A 17,554-nucleotide genomic window follows, 5' to 3' on the forward strand; every position below is an offset into this window, starting at 1 on the left:
ACAAGCTGTCATGACCCTCTTTGGCTTCTTTGCTGTTTCAATGTTTATTGAATATTTCTGAAAAAGTCTAAGTTACTTAATTTGCAATAGTGCTCTACAAGTGAGTAACAAGGCTGGCTTTAGGGACTGTGTAGATCAGAGGAGTGCAAACAATCATATATATGGCTATATACTCCAAATCAATATTACATAATCTTAATATACTTGTTAGTTCATTATATCGAGTACATGCATTATGAATTAATTTTCACATGGAGCTATCACATTTATTAATTACTACATTTAAGGTAATTTAAATTCAACAGGTCATGATGTGCCATGATTATATTATTGTATAATATACTTTTTTTCTAAGAAACACACCAGAAATTTTAAGTCTCTTTACTTTTTCTTGACTCACATAAGCTAATTTTAAAATGTTTTGTATTTACCAAAATGTGTATTATTTCTTCTGGTTTTTTATCATCTACAGGAATCCCATTGACTTCCCTCAGTTCATCACCAACATGAATAAGACCTACAGAAGGCAAAGAGGTGGTATTAAATGGTAGCTACATATTATGCAAAAGATGCCATTAACGTTCAGCTTTTCTCTCCCTTGTTCATCCACTTTAAGCTTTAAGTAAAAAGCAGAAATATACAGTAAACACAACAGCTGCTGTCCTCACAGAGAAGTTTGAGATGGTTGGTTTACTCTCCTCCCTTCCTTCCTACTGAAAATTAGTACCATTTCTCTATGACTTCTGCAGACTTTTATGCAGATGTCTGAAAAATGTCTGTGCCAATACTTCTACTCAGGCTATTTTCTTACTGCTACACAGCTGCAAGTACTGCAAAGACCACTTAGGCTTTGAGTGCTAATTTGTGGCACAAATGCTTCTTAATTTAACAATATATATCTAGATATATTCCATTATCCCATCAAAGTGTGAAGCACATCTGTCCTAAATTCTCTTAAATGAAAAGAGGCCCTTTAGAGTATAACTCAGTACCTCTTGCTTGAGTTCTTTCACACTTCGCGCATCCCAAACTAAACATCTGCAGTCAAGGACATGCTGGCATTTTGAGATTTACCAGCTGAAACTTCAAATGTAAAAATACTGAATCCTGCTGATGGAGGAGCTCAGGATAGCTGAACTATTTTATATTAGTACCTCCACTAAGTGGATATATTCAGTTGGGAACAAACCATGGTGTATCTCCAAAAACCCTGTACCTGCCAACTCAAAGATACGTGGTTGCGAGCGAACAGGGGAGAAAAATTCAGCATGAATTCCTCTGCCAATATTGAAATACCACTTCGGAAAGCTGCCCAAGCTCCAAACATTTCTGTTTGCGATACTGATGTATTTTGTGGGTGCAAAATGCTCCCATTTTATGTTATCTTTTTCTGAGATATAGAACTTGAATGGCTAGTGGAAAACAGCAACACCGTACCACTTCTATCTGCAGCTCCTCCACGCATTATCCTGGCCACCACAATTGCACCAGTCTGTTCATCCCTTTTAATTGTAGCCCCCTTTAAAAAAACAAAAACAAACAAACAAAAAAGTGATTTGGTTAATCTCGCCATAATTTTAATTAACTACACTAAAAAAACATTTGCTATGTAATATAGCAAAAAGTTGAAATAGTAGCAGTGTATGAACAAGCCAGAAATGATATTTGCTCATGAAAAGAATATACAAAATACTTTGCTCTATTACCATCCTGTAACATGTGAATTCTTTTCCATTCAGAGTGGACTCATACGATTTAGACAAATGATACAAGAAATTTACTTTTCAACTTAATTAACTTGTAAACTGCCACACACCTCACTGGAGCCTGCGGCTAAAAATGTAGTCAACTGTTACTAACTGATAAATTGTTTTTCCTGCATTAAAACAGTCCACATTACATACTATGGGGAAAAAAAATGTTTATCCATATTAGTCACCGTTGCACTTCATGCTCCAAGCTGCTGTGTACACACTAATCATAGTTTTGCTTTACAATGTTACTAATAAATAAACACAAATTTGAGAAATGCCCCTGCACGCCAAGACTCACCTGGAATACCCAAAGGACAGAAATGCAGAGGAGGAACATTTCCTGAGTTAGTCATGACTGTTTTCATACACTACACAAAAGCATCACTGAGGCATTTAGGTAAATGATGTCATGTAGTTAAATTTCCAGCAAACAGCTGTCTAGATGAGAAAAATGCCTTTATGGCTAGAACCTCAAGGGTGCAGGGAAAAGAGGCAGAAGGTGATGGGGAAGCAGCAGCGCTGCCGTGTGAGAAGGGAACAGAGGCATGGAGCTGCTGCCTCAGCTGCAGATCCCTTCTTTCAGGCAGATGGGAAGGAGCAAGGGGGGAAATGCTGGCCCTGCTCTGGAAAGCAGAATCCACAGAATAATAAGGGGATTTTAGCTAGATAAGTTGTACTGCATAATCACCTTCAAAAAGGTGATTTGATCCAGCATTTTTTAAAAACAACACAAATAAAGCACCTCCTGGCCAACAGCTTTTTATCTGCACACAATTACATGTCAATGTAGTTAGTGACCTGTGGTAGCTCTGACTTTGTTAATCAACAGAGGTATTTAGGACCCTGACAGGTAAGTAAATATTCTAACAATTTCTGTGTTTTTCATTAGTAAATGAACAGTATTACTTCACCTCTGATTCCAACACAGTAGTTAGAATTTCCTTCCATCAGAGAAGTGCTGTGCTTGAAGTTAGAGTAGTTAATAAAGTTCCCTGAATAATTAAATTGCTTTTACAGCTAGCTTTCTGTATTTCTTTAGATTAAACATGAACATCATATTTATCACTACTTCTGTTTTAAACTGTTTCATGGATGTGAAGCTGAAATATATACAATGAAATAAAGGGGGTGAGATTTTACTGCAGTTTAACAACTTTATTTACTAAATAAACTTGTTTCCCTTTCCCTCTGCCTCTAAGAAGGAAATTTAGCACAAAAATGAAGGATTAATTTATATATTACTATATGCAAGCTGCATTGATTGCAAACAGAGAAAATTAGAACAGCCACCACATAATATTCTCTTTGGTTGAATCTTTTAACAGTGGCCAGCACTCCACAGCAAAATAACAGTTAAGTCAGAATTTTCAAAGCACAAAATCAAGTTTGAATTTACGGGGAAATTATTTAACCTGAATTAGCTCACTGTCAATAGTTCCTCTATGACAAACTCAAAGTGAATGGGCAGGCCCATGAAAAGCACTATTGGAGTTTCTATATTTGGCTGTACCTGTGCTACACAAAGAAAAAAGGAGGTTCCTTAAATTCCCCTTCCCTCCGAATTTAGAACATTTAAAAAGAAATCACACACAAGTAGATTTCTTTTTGAAAACCCAAAGAGCTGATTTTCTGAAAAAGCAGCTTCTCTTGTACTCCTGCCAGCCCTGCTTAAACTGTGAGGTAAATACAATCTGGCAGGATTTTCTCCTTGAAAGACGTTCAGGTCCAGTACTTCCAGTTACATGTGCAGTGCAGCTCCTCATTTAGAGCTTTAAAAATGTAAGAAGGTTAGACTGGACCTTGAGAGCTGGAAAATATTTTCAGTGTTGCTAGCCAAAAGTGTAAGTTACCCTAAATGAGACATATACAGATGTAATAGCATAGCTTGGTCTAAATGCTTCTAAAGGGAAAAATAAGGAGTTTCAGAGCCATGTGGTAATCAGACTGAGAAAATGTTTAAAAGTATACCAAGGAAAAGCACTAAAAATAATACAAGCTCCTTCAACAAAGTTTTTTTCACTGTTTTTTTGAGTTGGTTTTGTTGTTTGGTGTTTTTTTATTCATTTTTAATGCAGTAACACTGGTTGGTAAGCATAACTCAGGGTTTCGCAGATAGGAGTTTTATTAGTTTTTCCATTTATCTGCTGGTTCCCGAATATAAACATTATAAGCCTTTATTTTTAAAGAAAGTACTAGCCTGTAAAATAAATTACTAATGAGAGAGTTTGAAACATCAGTAATATTTTTGCATACCTTTATGTTAAACAAAAGTACATGCAAATCTGAATGCAAATAAGTACTTCAATAAGCTTTATTTTAATTCTCTATTGAAAATGCAAATACAAATATTAGTTACCTACTTTATAGCAAGGAGTTATTTAAAAGTGGATACCCACATACATGTAGGCTATGCACACTAAAGCTGTCACTACACCTAAATTAATCCTACCTATAAAATATTCAATTTCATTCACCAATAAGACATGAGCTACGGCGACTCAGTAAGAGGCAAGCAAGAGCTGTAGAATGTGCATGGGCAGAACACGTAAATGACTCTCTTAAATCACCCCAATTCATTTCACCCAACTTCAGGTATGGAAAGCAGGTATGTAGTTCAAGTTGGGTGTCTAGGCTCCTCTAGTTAATGAAAAGAAACAGTTTGGGATAATTAATCACCCATTCATTAAGACAGGCATCTTAAATAGATGGCATGGTTTGTTTGCTTAAGCTGCCTATTTTTCTTCCTACTATACACAAAACATAAGATTAGTTTTCAAATGTGAAATGAATCTGTGTGACAAAGAAGCAACCACCTTCATGTGAGGAAGTGTACTAATTAGAATAACTGCATGACAGCTGTAACAAACCTGGAATATTATTTGGGACCTCAAAGTAGTGAGAAACCAGGAACTAAATTGCTGGTTGTACATCTTGGATATCAGGAATACTAAGCAGGAATATGGCAGTGGCTGAAAAAGCCCCAGAGAGGTAGGCATAAGTAAAAGCCCTCCAAACTATCTGATAAAAAGCCTTGTTATAGCCAGGTGAATTTTGGACTATCTCTGAAAAGAGATATTTCTACTTAGGCCCAGAGCTCTTCTAAATTACTTTCTTCAGATAAAACCTCCACAGTTTCACCTCGCTTGAGTGATACACTGCTAGAATGGCTTGTGCTAATAGAGAAAAAAAGAACCACAACAACCTGTGGAAAGATTAACCAAAAGTTTAAATCGTCTCTTCAAAAAAACTGGAGGAAAGTTCAATACTGACTTCTGAACTGATGAAATCTGGCAAACAGAAGGCCCTCCCACAAACCGTATGTTTCCCTCTCTTTTGAGATGACTACTCTTGGGAACTCAGACTTTATTAATATGCGATTAACACCAGTTCAGAACACCGGTGAAGTGCTTAACTCAGAAAAAAGCACAAACAAGTGGAAATGTGGAGCAGTTATATATTAAAATGGTCACTAGATATATTCCAAAGAAGTTAAGAGAGAGCCAAATTTGCTTCACAGAGAGTATTGCTCAAAGTCATCCAAAGGAGATACCCAATTCAAGAACATCCAGGCTGTGCAACTGATGCAAAGCTTACTGCTCTGCAGAAAAAGAATCTCTATTCTTTGTGTACAAAGAGAGAATGGGAATGTACCTGAGGTAAAAGGTCTTCAAGTCAAGAAACCTGACCATCTCCATCACAGAAAAAAATATTGTATTGTACCTCCAATCTCAAGCTCAGTAGCAAAAATACCAACATAATGATGCAAGTGAAAGTCAGACCTTTTGACTAGAGGATAGTGAATAAATAAAAACAAACAAGTAGAGACTCTTAGATCTGTACAAAGAATATCCAAGACTTGAGAGCAAGCTTTGAAGAAAAAGCCATTAAAAAGACATGGAAATAAATAGAAAATGAAATTTAAATAGTTTAGTAAACATAGATAATATCCTTTCTTCAGTAAAGTTACTTCAGGAAGTATAAATGCAGTAGATCTAATATACCTAACATAAACCTGTCTTATTCTGCTGTGCCATATTTTGGTAAGACCTTATTTGAGTTACTATCCATGTTTCCCCTCATCCCTACCTAAGGGAAAAAATACTCTAGGGAAGAAAAAGACATAAATAGTAAGGGTTTTTTTAATTAATTGTAGTTATGGTGTCATAAGTCACTATAATATTGCCACACGGAAATTAATGTTTGACAGTTAAAATGGAATGAAGGTGGGTTATGGGAAGAGGACACTATACAATATTCTTGGAAGTCTTCCTGGAGAAGACTTATTTACCCAATCCACTTTGAGATAATATTATTTTACAGTATTTAACTGACAAAAGTCTTAGTATCAAACAATGTTTGAAACATGAAACCCTAAAGCAAGTCCAGAGGAGGGCCATGAAGGTGATCCGAGGGCTGGAGCATCTCTCTTATGAAGACAGGCTGAGAAAGCTGGGGTTGTTCAGCCTGGAGAAGAAAAGGTTCTGGGGTGACCTTATAGTGGCCTTCCAGTACCTGAAGGGGCTACAGGAAAGCTGGGGAGGGGCTTTTTACAAGGGCAGGTAGCAACAGGACAAGGAGTAATGCCTTTAAACTGGAAGAGGGTCGATTTAGGCTAGACATTAAGAGGAAATTCTTTACTGTGAGGGTGGTGAGCCAGGTTTTCCAGGGAAGTTGTGGAAGGCCAGTCCCTGGTATTGTTCAAGGATAGGTTGGACAGGATTTTGAGTGACCTGGTCTAGTGGGAGGTGTCTCTGTCCATGCAGGAAGGTAGGAACTAGATGGTCTTTAAAGTGCCTTTCAACCCAAACCAGTCTATAAAATTAGGATTTTATTAAGTTTTTTTTCTAAACAATTAAAGAAAAAACAGTGAGTATTCTCATTAAAACTAACAAGAAGCTGTTGAATTAGAATTCATTTTATACTATACGTTCAAATTTCTTCACACCTTTCAGAATAAATACTCTGATACTAAAGCCTACAGCAAGTTTGTTTTCTTCTTTAAAGAATTTCTAAAAGGAAAGCTTAAAGCTGAATCTTAAATTATAGAAAAATAAAAGGGTTTAATATATTAAAATAAAAACTTTCCATATGATCAAACTTTTAATTATGCCCATGGGCACCTACAGTCAGTCAATACCAAAACTTACTTCTTGTTTATTGATGCCAGAAATCCAACAAGAGTAAGAGTGACAGTAAAATGTCTACTGTGAGACAAGCTACTCCTGTATATCTAAGAGAGACATCGCTCTCCCACTGTCAGCTCAAGCACAAAATCACAGCTTTCTCAAAGTAACTTTGCAGATATTTCTTGCTATCCCTTGAAACAAACATTCAGCATAACATAAAACAAAGCTCTTACTGGTTTGCAGAAGAAGCATATAGTTAAACTTTATACAAGGTGAGTCCCAATCTACAGCAAATAAAAATAAGCAGATCAGTAAAACATTTTAATATTCTTGTAATACAACCTAGGTTTAGCCCTTTCATTTTTCCAGATATCCCCATGAAGATATTATATTTCTAGTATTCATAATCCAAAGTACAACAACAGACTTCTTAAGTTTGCCCAGATTTCAATTCAAGTATTTAAAAATATGTTTTTCTGCTTTCTTTTCAGTGTATCAAAAGGTCACATTTTTTACATGAATGCTAACAGGCACAGTTCACAGCAAAGGTCAAGATTTCTTTGGGGATTCATTCCCTTCTCTCATTTTAAAGGCAGTTAATGATTCAAACTAAAGATAAACAATTAATATATTATTGATCTAAATGCTCAGACTGGCCCACATTATAATGCTCAAACACTTGAATTAACAGATTCTTGTTACTCATTTCATGTGCTTTTCTAATAATGACAGTGAGTGGAACTCAGAGGTATATTATTGAATGCTATGAATAAACATGCATAATGTCTGCCTATCCACATTTCAAGTGAATGTTACTCATTAATGTTCACAATCTGAACACAGCCCACCCTGTGCACAAACACAGAACACCAAAACAAAAGACAGGGTTACTTACCAATGGTTCCCTGTTTTTGACAAGCCTGATTATTTTAACTGAATCCTCTTCCTCATCAATATCATCAGGCATGGGGGGCAAGACAGGATCGTAGTTCTTCTGAGCAACAGTATCATGTACAGAGAGCAAAGCCTGGAAACATCATTAGTCAGTATATTATTTAGCATCTGAAAATTTTATGAAAGACAAAGCAAAAAATACTCTTTATAGCATGAGTCTACTAGTGTGATGCATGTAGACTGAATGTAATTCTTGTATACAATTTTAACACGTTAAATGGATGAAACCACTACATAAAGTGTTTTCATATACACAATATATATACTTAGCATATTGTGGATACAGACCAATATCTTCACGCACACAAAAATACTAAGTATTTTGCACAACAGCTTGAAATGACATTAATTATGAACAGAAGAAAATTCAACTCTCCTAAAGTAAGAACACTATTCTACTTGTCCTAGATAAGGATTTTCTTTGATACAGTAAATAGTCCTATGAAATAAATAAGCATCTTCCATGACTGCTGTTCAAACCCCAGATGCATGACACTAAGCTGTTGTCCAACCCTTCCCTTCAGAGGAGCTTTGGAAGCTTACCTGGTAAGGGAATCCTTCTCATACTAGCTCCCTTTCATATGAGCTCCAAATTATCTTAGGAATTTTTAATTTATTGTGGCAGTCATTGAAACCGAGGAACATACTGCTGAAACAATTTGGTTTAGGCGGGTGCTTATCAATCACCTGCCACACGCCTTCTTTCTCTCTTTCTCTGTTGCTTCTCCAGCTCGTACATAGCTTGAACAGCTTTTTTTTCTAAGAAAAGCCTAACACAGTCTGACAAAAGGTTCAATCTTAAAAAGAAAATAATTTCTAAACATGCAGAAATTTAAAAATCTTGAAGGCCAAAAGAAACTAGATAGCTCATTCTCCTAAGGCTCTACAAAATCTCAGCTATAATCTAGAATTCACAGTTTTTTCTAGATACAAACCCCTTATTTTCTATTTTGAAAGCCCTTCACTATTTTTAATACCTTTTAAACTGGTAAAAATGATTAAGTGATGTTTTCACTTTTGTAGTGAAAACTTTGCACTATAGCGGGAATAACAGCAACAGCTATACTTATAATACTATCTACTGCTTTCAGTTACTTCTCTTTTCAAGTAGTTGCTCATAAATACTTGAATATTTTACATTTTTACTTGATATATTTTTCACAAAGAGTCAATATTACAAAAGCTGTAGTCTGAATAGCAGAAGTAATCTGCAAATTGATAACCTTTCTGACAATAAAAATAAAGCACCTTGGAAAACGCTGAGATATTTAGGATAAAGCGGAACATATCAACGTTGTTGACATGGATAATATCAGACAGTATCATATTAATGATTGTAAGAACTGATGCATAAAGAACAGAAAATGGCTACATTTCTCTGACGTTACTCACGACTTAATAAAAGGCAAATATTATTTGACTACACATATGATCAGAAATTGCATGCTCTCAAGGATAATGCAAATGTTTTAAGAAAGCATGACACTTCCATTACACTATTCCAGGATATTTTTCCTGAATGGAGAAGACTGTAACAACAGAAAACAACTTCCAGGCAATGCTAAAAGGCATCATGCAAAAAGAAGAAAGCAAAGTGTATGGGAATCTTGAAATTCTTAAGTTTAAATTTGAAGTTAGGTCTTCAACAAAATAAACACAGGAAGATCACGCCTCCTTCATGAGAATTTGCTATTGTTTTACTAATTTCTATGCACATTGTACAATTTGATATAAACGTTTAAACACACGCTACTTATTTCTGGATTTCTTCACAAGACAGTTATTAATTTGTACTATTTACCATCAGAAATTACCAGCTCCCTCCTGCCAAAGATTAGTTTTACTTTAGATCTGAGCTAAAAACATCAGGCTAGCAGTGATGATTCCTCATGGAACTACATATTACAAAACATTACATATGTAAAAGCCATGCAATCACATGCAGTCCTCTAAAGATGTATTTGAAATATCAAAGATATACTAAAACAAAGGTAGGGTTTGCTTTTACTTCAGGCTACTTACAGTTAAGACTACTAAGCTAGTCTTCTGTCATTGTGTTTTTCCACATAAAACTAGGGCACATTCATGGATAGGTTCAATTTAATGAGGTTCTATACTACAGTTCAAAAACAATTAGGCAGATAGAGAAAAAAGATTAAAATAATCTCAAGCACCATTTCCAGAATAAAACGCAGCAACTGAAAACATGTTCTGTCCACTACTACACTGAATTATGCCATCAGTGCTAAGATGCTTCCTTTCTCTGACTGCCAGACCAGGCTCCTGGACATGGCATGCAGAATGATGTTGCAACCCAAGTAGTATAAACCAATGCCAACCAATGTCTGGTATTTATGATGCTTTTCTTCACTCACAACAACTGGAATGTATCAACCCCTTCCAACCTCCTCCCTAACAAACATATTAAACCACAATGTACTAAGGTTTTCAGTATTAGGTCTTCTGCCCAAGCTCTGATATTATTTTATGTTGCTGCAAAGATGCATATTTTAGGTAAGAGTCTGAATGCCAGAAATGACGTGGTTTTTCTCAGCCAAGTTTCCAGAAGAGCTTGTGTCATCACAAACTTGTTTATGCTGTATACTGAACATACTAAGATTTCTTTCCTGCTTTTCTTCTGTCTTTGCTTCTAACACACCACTCTCTGTCCACTGCAGTTGAAACAGTCAGCAGCATAGACATTGGGCAATAAACAATCTGCAAGCAAAACTTGTAAAGCAATTTTAATCAATTTTAATTTCACTTAATGTAATCCACCAGAGATTATCAGAGCCTATCTTTGCAGGAACTTCCGTATGTTTTGAACACATGTAGAAATGACCATGTTCAGAGTAAAGGGACATTTCTTCAGCTGCTTATTGGCACTGTGCAATTAATATAATGTATTCGTAGTCCAAAAAACCCCTACATATCAGACTAGACTTTTATATAAAAGGTTGGGACTTCTTTTAAAAGCAAACAAATTAAAAATGCCAAAAAAAAAAAACTTAGATTCCATTAAGAAAAAGATTTACCCAGAATAATTGTGCAGCAAACGTACAAGGCAATGTGAAGGTTGTCATGTGCTCTTTTTGTACACAAGAAGGGATTGATTTATTTACTGCAGTTTTATGATCCATGATACTAATTTTTGCCTATCACAAGAAACTACAAGAAGTGCTGATGACATTTTATTAGTTTTTAATGTTTTGGGTTTGTTTTCAAGCAGACAGCTCTTCAGAACTATGCATGTAGGATCCAAGATTAGGGTCATGTATATTTAAGCACCTCTGGAGAAAAATATTTTATTTCAGCTCTAAGTTCTATGCTTATGATTCACTAATGTAAACACGCTCCATATTTACAACTTGAAAGCAGGTATGACTCAAACTCCTGCACTACCTAAATATAAATATTGATGTTCAGCTAAATTCTTAGACATGATCTAGCTGGAAATGAATACTTTCATCAGACCTCTGAAATGTCTAATAACTAGTGCTGTATTTTTCATATTAAAGTTATCACTGTTTAGGTCACAGTTTATAAATTGAAATTTTACACTATCAACTTACACAAAGAAAATCTGGCATTGGAAACACTCAAATTTCTTTTTCTCAAACTGCTTTGAAACTTTAAATGTTTATTTAAAATGAGAATGTTATTAATGAAAACAGTTCTGTATTTTGAAAAATGTGTATCATTTAACTACATTACTACATTTTTCCTCCTCTAAAACAATGACAAATTTCATATTATTTTTTGCTTCTATTTGTATTTTGAGATCTGTAAGAGTGAAAATACTCCATGTAGCCCCTGAATTGTGAACACAGCTCCTTATGTTTTTTAAATGTCACTATTAAAAAAAATATGGCTTTACTTTTCAGAAATTTTTTGCACTTAATAGTCTAGAAGAAACATTTTAGAAAACATTAAATTAAATAAAGAAGCCAGATGGAATGGACAAAGGAAGAAAAGCAGCATCTTTCTTTATGGCACTTGAAGAAATATTAGAAAACTAAATAATTAGTAATCAAGATCATCAACACAAAATCTGTAGGGACTGAAGCCAACTTTTATGAAAGCCAAGATCCCAGCTGATGGTTGCCCTGCCTATGGAGCAGATCACTGCCCCAGCAGCAGAGTCGATGAACTGGAACAAAACAGCCATGACTTTGCTGTCCCACTCCACAACCTGGCTCATTAGCACAGGACACCATTTCTGGTGCTTCCACTTGAACTCCACTGGGTGAGACAGAGCTATTTTCCTACTTCTTTGCTTCGCTATGGGGACAGTACTTTGCACTGAGGCTGGCACAGAGAAGTTACACAGAAGAAGAAAAGTTACCTTCATCAACAACTGCAGTAATGTGCCCCTGAACTCCCTTGGCAGAGCTCATCCCCCAGAGAGTTTTTCTTTGTGATAAGGTTACAGAAGAAATACAAGAAGACAAGATGAAAATGTTGGTGGAGAAAACTATTCAAGACTGGCAAGACTGATTTATGCGTAACTTGCAGAAAGTTAAAATCAAATGAGAGAAGTCATCCAGTGACAGCTATCAAAGGAGCTGGGAGGAGCCTGAACCCACTCAAGGAGACCTTGTCAAGGGCATTAGAAGAGGAGCAGCAGCACAGGAGTCATAACAGCCAAACATGTGCAAGAATTCAGCAAGCAGGAGAATAAAACCAGCAGACAGCCAAAGCATAATGGTGCTGGCATACAGGCTCTCAGCACAGAAAGCCAAATTGACTTGAGAACAGCTTGGAGAAGAGAAGGGATAAAAAGATCAGGTTTCAGAATCAAGCTATGCATTTTAGAACAACTGGTAAGCAGCACAAAATTAAGAGGGAAAAGGGAGATAAGAATTTAGATGGGCAGCAGGGAGGAAGAAAACTACCTCTCCTACAGGAGAACTAGTCTTTATTTACATCTACCATCTTGAGTACCTAAGCTAGATTTTTTTTTTAGATTGAGGTACTGATGAATTCCATCCTATGAATTCCCCCCTCCAGCAGCTGTGTGTTAAAACAGCACATTGCAGTCTCTTAACCACCAACTCTGCCTGCTAAGGGAGTATGTGCAACCTTAAGTAAGGGTTAACAAGAGAACAAAGGGGCAGTTGAGAATAGGCTTTTCAACTAACCAGTAAGAATAACCACATTAGCTGAGTTCTCCAGCTTGGCTAAAGCAGAAAGCATAATCTAGAAGCAAAAGCAAGCAAGCAGAACTACAGGCAGGAAAAGCTCAGTAGTTCTACTGAAGCAATCAGAGGACGGTTGGGATAACAGTGAACTGAATTTTTTTGGCAGTAGAACCAGTGAGTGAGTGCATATGCTGCAGTAACCACTTATCAGGCACAAAAGTAATATTCCTTCTGATCGCACAATAATCTACTCACTTTCCTATAGTAATCTGAGGTGTTCTGTTCTGAAAAAAAATAAAATCCTAAGTTAAATACATACAGTAAATGATGTTAAAGACATCAGTTAAATTACAAAGAAATGAACACGTTTTACTTTGGTTACTGAAAATAATTTATACTACTCAATCAACAGAAGCAAAACGCCTTTGACAGTAATGATAAAAAAAAAATAAGGCCATTTAAATTAAGCATAAATTTCTCTTTGCAATCAGGAAACCAATGGGTGTACTAGTTCATGAGGGAAAAAATCAGGGTTAATATACTGCTTTCCATCCCTCAGATAGTATATTTTTCCCTGTTATTTTCCATAAAATCTACAGAAATTATATATTGTGTGAGAAGACAGCAGTTACCTATGTACAAAAGAGAATAAACATTCCATGCTTGCATCTGTCTCATCCGTGCTTAAACAAGAGTTGCTCTCTAGTTCAAGCCTGTCCAGTTGGCAATTAAATCCCTTTCTCTCCCAATTTGACTTGGATGCAGTTGGGTCACAGAAGTGATTCAAAATATTTAAAACATATACTATACATGTGTGGTTTGTGTTCTTAATATCTACCATATATTAGGGCTCTTAGCACAGCAACATCTCAGTTGGATCAGTATTCAGTATAGATTACTTTTTCCTCCTTCCTATGAAGGACTATATTCACGACTATATGAACTTCCTTTCAGAAGACTGTAATTTCCTTGCCTGAAAATGTGGTTTGTTGGTTTCAGATTCACCAGTCTGAACTGATGGGTTTACCTGCAGCTGGTAGCCAGAGAGCAGTAGCCAAAAGAAAAGTGAACTTTCTGCATCTTCAGACTCCCACTTCCTCTCACTCGTTGTTTGTTGCCCCTGAAGACACTTCCAAAGTTGGACTGTTTTCATAATTCACAGAAACACAGCCCCTCCATGTCATCTGGTAAAGGTGTCAATATTCTTCCAGATGAAAGCCCTACGTTTTCCTCAGTAGTGGACAATGGCAGAAGAAGCTGTGATTTTAAATCAATAGTGAAGAATCTAAACTAAGTTTATTTTACATTTGCAAGGTGATTCACATAGCTGAAGTGTTCTTGGAGACTGAAGTCCTATTTCAGTCACTTCCAAGAGCCCAAACAGATGGTTTTCAGAGTAGAAAATACTAAGAAAAGAGCACTCTTCCATTATCTTGGCAATCCTTGGTCAATTCCTTTTTTGAAGAACTGGCAGCATTCTGGCAATATTGTTTACAGCAGTAGCATGCATCTTTTCTTGATGGTTCTCCTGCCCCCAAGAAATAAAGTGTAAACAGAAACTGAAGTAAAAGCTGAGGCTGCAGTTACGCTTCCTGAAAGAGCGTCTCTCAGAAATGATCCAGCCTTTACTTGACAACAGTAAGATGTATAAAACCACAAAATAAACATCTACTGATCCATGAGGTTAAAAGAATCCAGATATACTTAATTTCTCCAGAAAATAATAATACATATTTGTTTATGATAAAAAGGTCAAACTCACGTACAGCATACTCATACTACTTGGACATCTAACAAAAAATATTGAACCAATTTAGTTTTTAAAAATAATTACTTTTGCCTGCTTTGGACTTTTCCCAAATTGAACACTAAAAGGAGTATTTCTGTATATCAGTTGCACAAATCGAAAAGCTGCAGTGTTATCTTCACCATTATAAGTAAATATTCTGTAAGTACTTAATAAAATAGTAATTAATGAATTATAAAATATTTTAAAAGATTGGGGAAACAGAATAAATCCTGCCTCTTGAATAGTAACATTCTTTTAAAAGGCCATCAAACCAGCATGTATAAGAATCTTATAATTTTCTAAAATATTTGCAATATAGTTATAGTTAGATACTTACAAGTTACATAACAGTACTGTTACTGCCCAGAAAACCAGGAATAAGCAGAAAGGGGGAAAAAGTTGATTACAAGACCATACTGGATCACTGTTGAAGATTCATCAATGAACTAGAAGAGGAGACTGCTGAATAAATGAATGGGGAGTTCAAATATAATATGGTCAGGCAAATGCAAGCGAAAAGCACCTCTGAAGGAAAAAGTAGCGTAAGAAGATGACAACTAAAAAAAGAACTATTTGCTTTATACTGTGTATTTTCTCCATTTTCACAGAACAGAATTTCTACTTAAATAGCACGTGACTATATCCATCATGGGTTTTTTTCTCTTTCTAAATTACCAGCTTTAGTCATGTTGCCAACTATTATGCTCCGCATGTGAACGCTACAGTTACGTGCACACAATTCAACATTCATACATGGGCTAGAGCTAGTTCTTCCATGTGGGTGAGACTATACATACAACTAAAGCATTTCTTCCATTTACTTTCCAAATCTTTTCTTTTCTGCTGCCAACCTGCCTGGCTTCAGTTTTGTTTATTATATCTACCACTTTGTTTATTATATGTTGGCTGCTAGTGAGCATTCTCATATCCATACATCTAAGAAGACTGACAGACAAGCTGTCCACTGGACATCAACTAAGGTATCACATGAGATGGACATGAAAGCATTTCCAGGGTAACATGATGGTTGCTACTTTAATATATATTTATGCCATATTCTTTCATCTCCTTTATATAATTTTATATCTATGTTTATGATATGTTATACATTCTTGTATGTATGCTCTGCCAGCTCCTACCACATTGAGTGCCACAACTGCTTTCTGATTTTCTCTGCCTGTCAGATATGAAAAATGAAGGCTTTTCTTGCTGTTTTTAAAAGGCCTGCTTTTTCATTTCTTTTCATTTTACTTACTACTTTCCAGAAACATGAACATTAAAAAATAAAGACAGTAACATATTCTGCCAGAACTCCCCACCCCCAAAAAACTTTCTGTAAGAAATTCCCTTTATTACAACTGCACGGAGAAATATATATAGGAAGCCAAGCTCTAAAGCAGAAAAGAGTTAAGAATACAATCTATTTTTCCTCTAAAAATGTTGCCAAAGTGCATGACAGAGGGCTTCCTAGAGTGGCAAACAGTTTAAAGGTCAGAAACACTGGGCAGAGGGATCTCATTTGCTTGCTAACAGAAGTCTCCTTAGGACTGTCTCTTCTCCTCCAGCTTCATGGCTGGTATGCTCAGAATATCTATGGGCTATCTATTTACCAGCACTAACAAACTATCAAGGCTGTGGTCTGTGCTTTTTGTTGCAGTAATTTGCATACCTCACTTTGGATGAAAGTATTTCTCAATTACTGCCGAAATGTCACTGTATGCCATCCAAAATCAAGCAGGCTCTTACATACAAATTAATGGCATCTGATTTTATAAATGAGGATCACGCAGGTAACTTTTCAGTTTACATATGATGTACAATGCACTTCAGCTCAATATATTAAGAAAGTTAAGCTGGTTTGTATAGTAAAATCACTTAATATATAAGCTCCTGTAACCAGTCTTGCCAGCAAACCTCAAAGACCACTGATGAGTAAATAGTTAAAAGTCACAGAAAATTGTGCTTCCTGAACAGATATTGTAGTTTTTGTTACTGTGTGTAAGCATGAGTTTTTCATAAAGAGGAGGAGAATAGCCTCCAAAGACATGAGTAAAAATGGAAAAAAACCATCAGTGCATTTGGGAAGACAGGTCTTTAAAGGGACAGGGTCAAAAGGTCCTCCAAGTGCCTGGGACACAGTAACAGCTCAAATGTAGCTGAGATGTCAACTGACTTGAAATTTGCTTTTGGGTTCTCGAGATACAAAACCTGAACAGCTGTAGGCAAAGCCCAACAATTTCCAGTGGAAAATGTTGACATTGCAGAAACTCCATATTTCAGTGAAAAAAAAACCCGATGGAAAATTCTCAGTAAGTCTAATTATAAAGGAAATGCTAGAACAAAAACAAAGTTTAGATTAAGATTTTTTAAACTACACATTATAAGGAGTGCTTCATGAACTTTTCAAAGCAGTAACAGATTTTTTTATATATTATTATAGCCCAATATCTTCTTTGAGTGCTTTGTATGTTAAAGTTGTAGAAAAATGCCTACTGTTTCCCACACAATTAATTATATTTTTTTTTGACAGTGACTGTAAGACAGCTTTACAAGAGTCATCTGATAAAGGTTTAAAATGTTTGTGGGTTTTTAACAGAACAAGTAGCACTTTTATGAGAACAGTCTTACTAGGCCACTGTGCAAATCTACTAGGCCTCAGATGGTGAGGGATGATGGAACCAGCAGTTGTTTATCAAATAAAGGCTAGAATTGACACACTTCCCAGTAAAATTCTAATTAGTCTAATTATAAAGGAAATGCTAGAACAAAAACAAAGTTTAGATTAAGATT

At 35.8% G+C, this 17,554-nt stretch overlaps 1 protein-coding gene across 1 annotated transcript in view; it reads right to left on the minus strand.

The window, feature by feature from the left end:
* MPP7 (membrane protein, palmitoylated 7 (MAGUK p55 subfamily member 7)) overlaps positions 1-17,554 on the minus strand; it is a 100,217-nt gene that overhangs the window by 34,120 nt on the left and 48,543 nt on the right. The window contains exons 5-7 of the mRNA XM_010006966.1: positions 7,776-7,907; positions 1,438-1,519; positions 432-517 (exon numbers count right to left, since the gene is read on the minus strand). Of these exons, the coding sequence (XP_010005268.1) occupies positions 432-517; positions 1,438-1,519; positions 7,776-7,907 (300 nt within the window). The remainder of the gene's footprint in view (positions 1-431; positions 518-1,437; positions 1,520-7,775; positions 7,908-17,554) is intronic.

The sequence above is a fragment of the Chaetura pelagica genome, unplaced genomic scaffold (genome assembly GCF_000747805.2).
Source record: "Chaetura pelagica isolate M959 unplaced genomic scaffold, ChaPel_1.0 scaffold17, whole genome shotgun sequence".
NCBI classification, from domain to species: Eukaryota; Metazoa; Chordata; class Aves; order Apodiformes; family Apodidae; genus Chaetura; species Chaetura pelagica.